Source organism: Lucilia sericata, unplaced genomic scaffold, assembly GCF_015586225.1.
Source record: "Lucilia sericata isolate MDLA Ls3-8-SP2 unplaced genomic scaffold, ASM1558622v1 Contig000757F_arrow, whole genome shotgun sequence".
Classification (NCBI taxonomy): domain Eukaryota; kingdom Metazoa; phylum Arthropoda; class Insecta; order Diptera; family Calliphoridae; genus Lucilia; species Lucilia sericata.
Window position 1 is genome coordinate 155,001 of NW_023994754.1, and position 13,071 is coordinate 168,071.

Genomic DNA, 13,071 nt, shown 5'->3' on the forward strand with positions numbered 1-13,071 from the left:
AATGTGTAACAAATAACGGAAGATTAAATCGCCTAAGGCAAACTGGCTAACTGAGTAACAGACTAGCATTTATAATGTTTGTATGATGTAGTATATTGCTTAGAATTTCAAGGTTTAAACGTCTAATAGAATAAGAGAAAATTTTAATTTAAGAATTATTTATGTAATCTTTTTTTTAATATTTTCAATAATTTAAAAAACATAAAGATTTTGTAGACTCTAACCTTCCATATGAAAAAATATGATAAATAATTTTATTTAAAATAACAATACTTTTCTTACAAATTTCCAGATGGTTGAGCGCATGGAAGAAAAACTCGAAGCTGCCAATGTGGATCAAAAACGTCTATTCTTAATTGTATTCCAGAGATTTATTATGATTTTGTCTGAACATTTAGTACGTTCCGATACGGATGGACGTGATCCTGATACAGATTGGTATCGTTGGACTATTGGACGTTTACAACAAGTCTTTCTTATGGTAATAAATAAAATTAATAAACACATACTAATTAAGTCTAAATCAAAAATAATTTATTTTCTTTTATTTTTTAGCATCATGAACAAGTCCAAAAATACAGCAGCACTTTGGAGACATTACTTTTCACTTCAGATTTGGATTCACACATTTTAGAAGTTTTCCATCAATTTGTAGCTTTGAGAGCTTAAACACATAACAGCATATTTAAGTAATATCAGCGTTTTACAACAAAAAATAAATTCGGTTTTTTATTATAAATACACAACATTAAATGTTTTCAAATTGAAAATATTAAAAATATTTGGAAAAAGTACATTGTTATTGTAAAGAAAAAAATGAAAGCGTAAATAAAGTAATAAACAAAATTTAACAACAAACTAAAGAAAGTTAATTTAAATAGTTGTTATATAACAATTGTTACTAAGCGATAAGAGTTTTATCATTCTCGGTGGTTTAAAGAGAACTTCCCCAAATGGAGATATCTCTAATCAAATGATTTTTTTTCGATGCATACAAGTTTTTAAAAACAAAAATCTCTCTTCCAAATTCAATAAAGATCTGTCCTTAACTAACTTAATAATAGCAGCATAGTGATTTAGAACAAAACAACTCTTTAACAAATTTGGAAAGGAAGGGTTCATAATTGACCCAACGCTCCTATATAACGTCCCCTTTCGAAAACTACATTATTGCCTACAACTGGCTAAAAATACAAGTATAATGATGAAATTCAACACAAATAAGTTTAATAGGATTCAAAAATTTACTTTCAAATTTTCTGAGCATCGGTCCATAATTGGCAATACTCCCTATATAAGGTCACCATCAGTAAATGACTTTATACTGGCCTTATAACTGGCTTAAAAATGAACGAAGTTCACGCATTTTCACAGGGGGCTTTGCAAGGGGGCTAGGGTTAAATATGGACCGCTCATTAGGAGATTTTTTGCAGTGTCATTTATGCTTGTATAAAACGTATATTTGGCATAATTATGAGCTTCAAATCCCAATTTAGAGGGATCGGTTATATGGGGGTTAGGTGAAATAATGGACCGATATCAACTAAAATAAATAGGGTTCGTCCTTGGGTCAAAAGTAATGTGTGTACCAAATTTCATCCTGTTATCTTCAAAACTGCTGTAGTTTAATTACAAGGTTTACATGGACAGACAGACGGACGGACGGACGAATGTCGAGTGCTTAACGTGAACACCTGCCTTGAAGACCTTATTTCACGGTGGTCTTTTTCATCCACTGGGTAGACTTGAGAACGGTCTATCACGCGCCCCTGAATCCTTCTATGAAGAACTCAAGTGACAATTTTTGTACATAGCTGAGCCGATCCATGTACAAGCACATTGCTGAAGAACTCGAGCTATCTAATCTCTTGCCATAGTAGCCCCGTTGCGGAATGACAGGCAACATGGGATCAATCCCAATGCAACCTCGACAGGGAAATTACTGGTCTAAAGTCAATAGAAGGGGCGACAAACCCCAACATCAGGTGAAATCAATCTACCGGAATACCGGAAGGTGACCACCCTTATGATGTCATGCAAGATTGCATTATTTAAAATGCAATCCCCATCAACTAATGACCCATTCCAGTGCATTCCTTAACACCTTTTAAAACCCGCGCAACCACACTACTGAGATGGCTCTGTTGATTCGGCAACAGCACCTAGAAACGTATTTGGTAGCCCGAAATATCTAGCCAATAAATCGGGATCCCTCTGTATGTCATCAGATAATGTGACAAAGGATGTAGAAATTTCCAAAGTCAATTCGAACCCAATAATTGCCCCGACAAGTTGAGGGAACGGACCTCAACCATATGTCGCGTAGCATGAAACAATATGAATTCTGTTGAGATGGCAACAACACCGAGAACTTCCCTAAAGTAAAAGGTCTACCAAATTAGTACTAGTCTCCTGTCGGGCAGAGGAGTGTTTCACGATCGTTCACCAATTCCATTCTCAGACCATAAAGAACGATCTACGGAATGACAGGCAACTACCAAGTGTCAACCTGAAAATTCCCCAACCTATAGAGAAGAGAAGGATTAAAAATTATTTTGTTCGTTGAGTTTAGAGACAAATGTTCCAAAACCCGTAGAGTTAAACAGGGTGTACCACAGGGCGGCGTCCTATCCCCCCTATTGTTTAACTTCTACCTCTCTAAACTCCCCAAAACTCCACAAGGTGTGGAAGTTATATCTTATGCGGACGACTGTACCATTATGGCGACGAGTCAAAACGTTGATGAGCTATGAGATCGAATGAATGGTTATCTCGGAGAAATAAACAACTTCTTCACTGACGTAACCTGAAACTATTCTGCTACACTTTTCACCACCTGGACGAAGGAGGTAAACTTGAACCTAGGCGTCGTAGTCGATGAAAACCAAATACCTACTGTGAACCACCCAAAGATTTTGGGGGTCACCTTTGACAGCCTGTTTACTTCCTTAGCTCATGCGACTGCAATTATGCACAGATTGCGAAATAGAAACAAGGTCCTCAAAGCGCTAGCCGGCAGCACTTGGGGAATGGACAAAGAAACCTTGTTGGGTACCTATAAAACAATTGGCCGATCAGGCTGCTCCAGTGTGGTCTCCTTCGCTGAGCGATACCCAGTGGAGAAATATTCAAAGCTGCCAAAATGCTGCCCTGGAGAACAACTGGCATAACTGAGATCGGGATGGAGCAACAGGCTCAACGCCTGGTCCCGCATAGACCGTGCCGTCCCCAATATATGCCCAGCATGTTGACAGGGTCCCCATGATATCCACCACATATTCAACTGTCCAGCTTACCCTACTTCAAGTAGCCCAATGTATTTATGGACTAACCCTATTGAAGTAGCCCAATTTCTTGACTTGGATCTAAATACAGAAGCCCTGATTAAAAATTGTATAGTTTAAGCTGTTACAACAACAACCCCATGTCAAATCATTCCAAGGAAAGGCCGAGGATACATTTGATCATCAGCAGTTTATAGTCCCGGCAGACTTCCCCGGGAAATTGCAATAACTCCAAGGTGGAGATTTCACCAATGTAATCCACTCAGAAAATGATTCTGAGTCTATTGATATACTTAAAGGTAAAAGGTAAAGGAGTATAGGACCATTAATGCTATCAGCACAAATCCAATATAGAGTATGTAGTGCTGTAGGGTGTACGTAGGTAGGTTGATAGGAGGATGTATATTACATCAAATCCAAAGAAATACACCTAGGCCACTATCGGGCCTGTTGTGCGCTCCTTATCATGAAAAAAAGGGAACTGAATGAATTATTTTTCAGTGTTCATAAACTCAGTTTCCTGAACGTAATTCCTAAGAATATTCCAATCAGTGTTAGTCAGGAATGTTATTTCCGGAATAATATCACTTCCAATATGCTCGGATCTAACTTCGACGAATGCCTGGCAGTGGCAAAGAAAGTGCTCCAGAGTTTCACTGTCCTCTCCACATGCTCTATATTCGTCTGAATCCGCACGTCCAATTTTGCATAGATGTGCTCGTAATCCTGTGTGTCCACTCAGAATACGTACCATCATACTAATTTCAGACTTGCTCATTTTGAGGAGATTTTTCGTCTTGCTCTCATCAGGGTCACCCCATAGGATCTTCGTGGTTCTACCCACTGTTTCATTATTCCAAGAGGCCTTATGGGATTCTCTCACCCATATTTTTAGTTCAGCTTTTGTTGCGTCGAATGGTTTCGCGTTTGTCAGGTTAACTGCCTCGAGCTCCCTACCTTTTAAAGCTATTACATTCGCCGTGGGAGAGTATTCAGTTAAAACTTTCTTACAATCCAATACGGTCTTAGATTAAGTTCTATCGCCTGATATCGCCCTAATTGCCTTCTGGCTATCGGTAAATATATTAAGCACTGTGGGCACCATATTTATTCTAATCCAATTCACGCATTCCGTTATTGCTCGTACTTCTGCCTGGTTATGATTTGGTAAACGGTTGTATATTTCAGTTTCTGGGTCTTCAATAGCCAGCCCCAATTTAGAGCCATCCGTGTAACAACGGATTCCTACTGGTATTTGCTCTAATGTTCCGCTTGATCAAGACATTCTATCTGGGATCAGCATTTCAAAGTTTCCGACATATTCTGTGTCTGGTATACGATCAGGCACGTCCGATGATTGTGTATAACCTTCCCATGTGTCCAGTATACATTGATGACGTGTCCTATAGCCCCTTTTGGCCAGTTCGCCTAAAGTAAAGAGTCGTTCGGCTGTAAGCGCCGCCTCATATCTTAAATATATTTCAATGGGTGGAATATCTAGCAACGTTTCCAGAGCCTTGGTTGAAGTAGTACACATGGCACCATTTATACCCAAGCAGCATGTACGCTGAACTCCCTGTAGTAGTTGGATATTGCACTTTTTGTCTAAAGCAGTCCACCAGATTATTGAAAAATAAGCTAGAATTGGTCTAATTACACTTTATAAAGCCAAGACCACATTTCATGCCTATAGTCCTCCTACATATCGCCCAACACCGATGTGCCTTGTTGATGCTATCTTCTATGTGGTGTCTCCATTTTAATTTCCGGTCGAGGATTACACCTAAGTACTTAACTTTGTCTGTCACTGGTATCTTCTTGCCCAGGAAGCAAGGTTCAGTATACGTTAAAATTTTTGTCTTTCTTGTGAAAAGACAGATTTCCGTTTTTGCCGGGTTGACATTGAGGCCTCTCCGTTGAGCCCAGCTCAAGGCCGTATTCAGAGCCTCCTCAGTTCTTCTTTCCACATTACAGACAATTTTGAAAGTAATATTTGAAAAAAAGTACCATAAAATACCTCTAATAGATCATCATTTAATAAAAAATTTTATGTTTCTGTGTTCAATATTATATACAATTCAAAAAATATAATTTGATGAATGAAAATGTACCATAAGTCCCTTTCAGTAGATACTCATTCACTAAGGTACATTTTAAATTTTATTTTCAATATCTATGTTCAATATCGTAAAAATATCAAAAAGTACCATCGGAAAAACGAAAAAGTACAAAAATCTCTTTCAACAAATTCTCATTTAATAAGGACCGTGTGTTCCGGTTAACCATTATAAAGAATCTAAAAGGTACCATTTGAAGAATAGAAAAGTACCAAATAGTTCCCACTTACAGAATATTATTCAGTCAAGACCATGTATGTTAAAATTAATGTTCCTAGGTTGAATATTTTAGAAAATTAAAAAAGTACAATTTATGAGATGAAAAGTACTAAAAATTTGTGTATGTTTAATAATCATGTGTTTTGAGTTCATATTAAAGAACATACATAGAGTATCATTTGAAGGAAGAAAAAGTTCCAAAAGTGGAATAAATTTTACCTAAGTGGAAAGTACTAATAAAAAGAGTACAATGTTTCACCTTATACTTTTTCGAGAATTAAGTTTACAAAATGTTCCGTATTTAAATCTATGACAGATAAAACTCAAACGATTCAAATCTGCATTCATTTGTTCCAGAAAAATTGTGCTTTCAAATTTGGTCCTATATAGGCCTTAGTACTCGAATTCCAAAATAATGTACCAATAGCTTATTTTGTGTGAGTAAATAAACTACTTTTTGAAATTTTATAAAAATTGGCTCAATGAGTTTGAATAAAATTAAATTTACCGTTTTTTCCCTTTTTGGTACTTTTTTCCCCAGTGAAATAGCAAAAATTTTATTACAATAAATATTAAAGAGTTAGTCCGCAATTTAATAGGAATAATTCTATAAACCGAAAAAGCTTTTTTTTATGTTAAAAAAAAGTACCATAAATACAGTTTTCTCCCTTTTACACCCAAAAAGGACTGAATTTTAAAAAAGTACGAAACAGGTGTTTCATAATTTTGGGAGATGTACCCAAAATATTTATAAAAATTTGATTATGTTAATTATTTCAAATGTTATAAAGGGCCAAAAAAGGTACCAAAATCACCTTTGTTACACATTTTTACCCCTTAAAAGTACGAATTTCAAAAAAGTGCCAAAAGTGACACCCATCTGCTCTTTTTAAGAGTAGATTCAGGTGCATTTAAAATTTTTCTTATATCACTAATATTGTGTAAGATAATTAAGAAAACCTGTTTTACCCGTTTTTTCCCTTTTTACCCGTAAATGTACAAATTTCCAAAAATCCCTCCTTAGTGGATCTACATAAGCAAAAACACATCCACTGTAAAAATTTCATGATTCTAGGTTCAGCCGTTTGGGCTGTGCGATGATGAATCAGTCAGTCAGTAACGCTACTCTTTTATATATATAGAAGATTGCCGAATTTCCAGTTAAGGAAAATACTGGTTTTAATACAAACCGTTTTTAATTAACTACTTTTACACTCCAAGAAAAAATGCATTTTTTTCTTATTTTTCTTTTGTTTATTTAATTAAATAAATTTACATTATGTTCTTTTTATTTTTTTTTCGTTTATTTTAATATACAATTTTTCATTTGTTTAAAACTATTTTGTTTTTGCCATTTTACATACAATACATACTTTTTGAATATTAGTTACACTTTTGCATTTGACAGTTATGGTTTTAAGGGGGAATGTCAAAAGTACGTTTTAGTGTACGCATGTAAAAATGTCTATGGTAAGAGGGGGGGGGGGGGGGGGGGTTATTAAAGGTTGAAACAGAATAAAAAAGCGTTAAAAAAGAAACAGATAGTATAAATAAGTTAACAAAATTCTATTTATCATAAAACATTATAGCAAATCAACCGGAGAGTTAAATATATATATATATTTTTTGTTCAAGTATTTTATTTGTCTTTCATTCATATTCATGTGTGGAGGTTAAAGTAGAAGTTGTAGTCTTTATTTTATTTTAATTTATTTTTTCCTTTAATAGTTTTTTTTTGGTGAAATTAGAAAATTTGTTTGTAGGTGCAGTATTATTTATATATTTATTTTTGTATATAAATTAGTTTTTATTTGGTTGCTGTTTTTGTTTATTTTTTGCTTTATTTGTTTAATTTTACACTAAATATCTAGAATTAGTATAATTATTACTACAATATAAACACTATCATTGTTTTGGGTCTAGGGGGGGGGGGTTAGTAGGGGTTTTAATTTAAAAACTTTTCTTTTTTTGTTTTCTTCTTTACTCTAACGTGAAATTTCAATACTTAACTAAATTTATTTTTCTTATTTCTTCTCTTTTTTTTGTTTGTTAAATTATTTTATTAAAAATTTTCTTTTAACATATAGTTTTTGGGTTTTGTATCGAAAAGTTTTGTAACATAATTGGAAATCATATGAAAAATGTGCAGTTTTCTCTGTGTTGTAATACATTTATTTTAAATTTATTTAATTTATATTTTTCATATTTTTAACGGTAAATAGTTAATAATTTATTGCTTTTTTAAATTGCTGTTTATTTTTTTAAAAATTTATTTTCTTTTATATATTTTTTGGTTATTTTTATGTTTCCGTATTCTTTGTTCAATAAACGTTTTTGTTTTTTATTTTCTTTAATTAATATCGTTTGCAAATATTTTGTTTAAAAAATTTTTTGTGAACATTTATGTAATTTCATTTATATATTTATTTGCTTAATTTAATATTTTTCTTTCAGTGTAGAAAAGTGGTGATTGAATGTAGCATTGTTGTTGTAGTTGTAGTATGTGTGCTTTTCGAAGATGACAATTTAAAAAGTTTATTTCTTATTTTCAGTGTAGTTGTATGTTTTTGTATATATATTTTTTTTTTTTAATTTTTTTCTTTTAATAATTTTTTATCACAGAAATTTATTTTTAGTAAAAAGTCTGTATGTGTTAGTGAATGTATATGAGTTTTATTAAATTTGTAGTTTGTAAAAAAGTATAGCAATTGAAAGTGGAAATTATAATAGTTTTTTTTATAAAATTATTTAAAAACATACAAGAATTAGCTACCAACATCATACACTATTTACTTTAACTGCCTGAAAGTATGCTAAGAAAATACATGTTGTATTACAAATGTTGATTACCACTGTACGTATGAGTGATATATTTACATAAATACGTTTTTCATACCACATACGTAATTTTAAGATATTTAATCTAAAATCGGAAATGGATTTGATTACAATTTTGATTAAACTATGTCTGGGTCCAATCGGCAAATTTTTTCATTAGAATGAATGTTTTCCTACCCAGCGTAATTATGTTCTAGAATATTGTCGCCATTGTATTGGTATTAGTGTCCAAGAAGCAATGTTTCCAAATAAAATTCGGAAAGAAATCGTTGAGCTTAGTCCGTTTCGTAGCTGATTTTAAAACGTTACGAAGTCTGGAAACCGAGAAGGAAATTGTGGAGTGAACCGAATCAACAAGAGGAGCAAGAACATCAGCTTTATACATATTTATCAAGGAGTGATGTAAGAGAAAAGACCAATTTGTTATGCATTGTTGTCGGTAACTACTTATCTCGATTTATCGTTTCCTCAACGATCGCTCTTTACGAGTTGTTATAGTTGGGATGTCATAAAACGAGTTCAAAATTAAGAAAAATTTACCCATTGCAGATGAAAGCAACATTTACCATTCATATTCATTCAATTATAGGTCCATCATTTTGGAGATTGTGACGATGAGGCAAAACATGAATGACATGAAGATAAGAAAGAAAGAATGGAAAGCTCTTGATGTTCTGAGTATGAGAATACATTGTGATGTCTTCTTCAAGAACACAACCATTTGTAAATTCACTTTTTAGCCGTCTTAAAATTTAAATCGTATGTTCCAAACACTAATCCCTATAGCGTCCCTCCCATAAACTAATTACCTAGTTTCTTACATTGAGTCCTGTTTTTTAAAGAAAACATTTTTGCCTATGAACTACAACAGGCTACTCAGAACATCACTTATACGAGGAAACAAAGTTTCTCCCATTGATTCTCTCATGTTGACTAAACAGTTCCCCTTAAAATATCACCAAAGGAGTCATCCCAACTTTAATACCACACAGTTGTGTGCTACTCCGAGAATGTCCGACAAGATACGTACACAGGGGGAAAAATAAATATACACGTCTGGTACCAAATTGACACCATTGCAACTCAACGTTGTCAACATTACATAGTGTTGTCGTATGAATGTATGTACTTTGACAACGGATGTTATTGAAAAATTATAAACAGTTTGGTGTCAATTTGGTACCAGGCGTGTATATTTCTTTTCCCTCTGTGTATGTGATATTCTATAGGATCAGTTGGGTCGATCCTCCTATATATTGTTTAGCAGATATTAAAGAAAACCTAGATAATACAGGCCAACATTGATGTTACGCTGATTCTGTATCGGTATTCATAATTTCACCATCACATTACATTCAAGATACCGTGTCTTTTTCCCATATTTGAAAAGTTTTAATATATTTTATAAAAATACTTTTCGAATTGTTTAAAATCTCCTCTATTTCCAGATATATCGTTATTCCGATATAAATTTTAAGATTAAAAGTAAGTCGATGAAGAGTAAAGATATAAACAAGGTTAAGCATTTAGTTAAAGTTTGGACATTTAGATAAAGTTTTTTCCAGCACTTATAACTTCTCAAATTCTTAGGATATATTCGGATTTTCTGCATTTCGCACCCCTCGAAAACTATATTTTGGTTTTCGACTTTAATCATTTTGATGAATCGAATAATTTCGCATTCATTTGAACGTTTGATTTATAAGCATTATGTTGCTGAAAAGTGTAAAAGTTTTGCTACAAGGAAGGGGTACCTATATACCCTATAAAAATATATATAATAGCAGAATTTTTTAAACAATTGGATTTATTAAATCCAAATTTTAGTTCTGGCACTGTACGCCAGGTAGAAAAGGCAAAAGGTTTTAATCGAGGCTAAACAAATTTCAAATCATAATGTCAGCAGCGGCCAACAGATGGAGTTATTTCAAAACTTAATATTTAAATCATAAATTTTCCATAAAATTTGTAACAATTTGTTGCAAAAATTGGTATTTTCACTGAAATATCATGTGTTAAATATTTCAGTTACATGAATTTTGTTGATTTTCCTATTTTTACACATTTTAAAAAATATTTGCCATCCATTGGTGAATAGCAAAATAAAACAAATTAATTTATTTTAAAATTATTTTGGTTCTGACCTATGAATACATAGCATTGCCATATTGAAATTAGCTAAATCCAACTATTTTTTTGGATTTAATAAATCCAAATTAGATTTACTTCTTTTAGCAGCATAACCGCCATTTTTACACCAAAATTAATTTTTCTTTGACCTTATATTAGCTTATACAGTGTATTTTCAGATAATTATAACCAAAACTAAATTTCAGCCTCCAAAGATAGTTCTTTTCTTGAAATAAAATAAATCCAAAATAAATCCGGTGATTAAAAAAAGCCCCTAATATTGAGGACTCCCATACATATATTTGTTTTGATATACATTTCAATAAGTTGATATGGTGGGAAAGTATCATTTGAACTTCCACATGTTGGTTATAAATTCAGAATGATCTCTATTACTACTTTAAGGAACTAGTGGGCATTCATTGCACTTCTCTAGTATATAGTTGTGGCAGAACTTATCTTATTCTCGATAGTTGGAAAACTTTTACTATGGCACATAATACGAAAACATTTCCAATTTATGTTCCAGGGATAACGAAAAGTATTCCTGTAGACTTTTTTCCCAATAGATGACATCGCAGTTTTAATTTTTAGTCACTTATACCTATGGGTCAAAATTAGGCATACTAACGCAGACCGGGTTTATTTACTTTTATAATAAAAATATACGGAACTTTTCGCAACCGACCCCCATGGGCCCAGCTGGTAATTTTCATCTTAAAATATGCTATAAAATTTCAATTGCTATATTTTCCAGAAAGCAAAAATTTGATAGTGTTTATGTATGAGTAAAATTGTGAAAAATTCCATGTGTGTGTGGCATTAAATATGGAAATTATATATGTTTGTATATGTGTATTAAACAGGCTTGGGGGTTTTGTAATGATCCCATTAAGTAATTCATTACATAAACAATTACAACTACTTGCATTTGTAATGGAAAACAGTTTATAATTCACAAAAAGTAATTGTAATGAATAGAATAAAAAAATAATGATTACTTTTGAAGTTAATTAAAGTAATTGTAATTAAAGCATTATAAATTGCAAGTAATTAAAATTATAAAGTTGTTACGATTACAACCAATTACAATTACAAGTAATTACAATCATGTTATTCACAATGTAATTGTCATTGTATTAATTAATGATCACGTGAAATAATTAATTACGAGGATAATTACAATTACTTGCAAGTGAAGTATTACATATTACTTGTAATTGTAATTAAATAAATACCTATTACTATTACTTGTAATTGAAAACAGCTCATAAGTCCAAAAAGTAATAGTAATGAATAGCAAGAAAAAGTAATAATTACATTAAAAGTAAGTATTTTCAATTATAATTAAAGTAATTGTAAATGACGCATTATCAATTACAAGTAATTGTAATTACAAGTAATTACAAATATAAAGTAGTTACGTTTCCAACTAATTACAATTACAAGTAATTACAATTAACTGAAATTATTAAAACTTTAATAACAAATACAGTTAATTGTAATTGTTAAAACTTCAATTACAAGTTATTGTAATTGGTAAAACTTGGAATACAATTATTTTATTTTTAAAGCAATTTTATTCAATATCTAATTGTCATAGTATTAATTAATGATTAAATTAAGTAATTAATTACATGGTACTTTGAAGTATTACCAATTACTTGTAATTGTAATTGAATTAATACCTATTACTATTATATATAATTGTAATTGAATTCAGAAATAGTAATGAATAGAAGGAAAATGTAATGATTACATTATATTACATGGTACTTTGAAGTATTACCAATTACTTGTAATTGTAATTGAATTAATACCTATTACTATTATATATAATTGTAATTGAATTCAGAAATAGTAATGAATATAAAGATTATAATTGAAGCATTATCAATTACAATTACAAAGTAATAATTACATTTTTTTTTTCAAGGACACTTAATGCAATTGTAATTGAAGCATTATTGTAATTGAATTTAGAAATAGTAATGAATAGAAAGAAAATGTAATGATTACAATTAAAGTAATTATAATTGAAGCATTATCAATTACAAGTAATTGCAATTACAAGTAATTACAATTATAAAGTAGTTACGACTCCAACTAATTACAATTACAATCACAAAGAAAATGTAATGTTAACATTCAAAGTTTGTATTTTCAATTACAATTACAGTAATTGTAATTGAAGCATTTTCAATTACTAGTACTTGGAATTAATAGCTATTACAAGTAATTACAATTACAAATAATTACAATTACAAATAATTACAATTACAAAGTAATAATTACATTTAAAGTAAGTATTTTCAAGTACAATTAATATATAGCAATTACAAGTAATTACGTTTACAAATGATTACAATTACAAGTAATTACAACTATAATCAAAGGTAAATACTGGTATTTCAATTGTTAAAACTTTAATTACAATTATTGCTAAAGCAATGTAATTGTCCCAAGCCTGTTATTAATAATTT

At 31.3% G+C, this 13,071-nt stretch overlaps 1 protein-coding gene across 1 annotated transcript in view; it reads left to right on the plus strand.

Annotated features, from left to right (window-relative positions):
* LOC119607878 (nuclear cap-binding protein subunit 1) overlaps positions 1 to 852 on the plus strand; it is a 31,128-nt gene extending 30,276 nt beyond the window's left edge. Inside the window, exons 7-8 of the mRNA XM_037962003.1 lie at positions 293 to 481; positions 556 to 852. Coding sequence (XP_037817931.1) covers positions 293 to 481; positions 556 to 669 — 303 coding nt within the window. The 3' untranslated portion in view covers positions 670 to 852. The remainder of the gene's footprint in view (positions 1 to 292; positions 482 to 555) is intronic.
* The last annotated feature ends 12,219 nt before the right edge of the window (positions 853 to 13,071 follow it).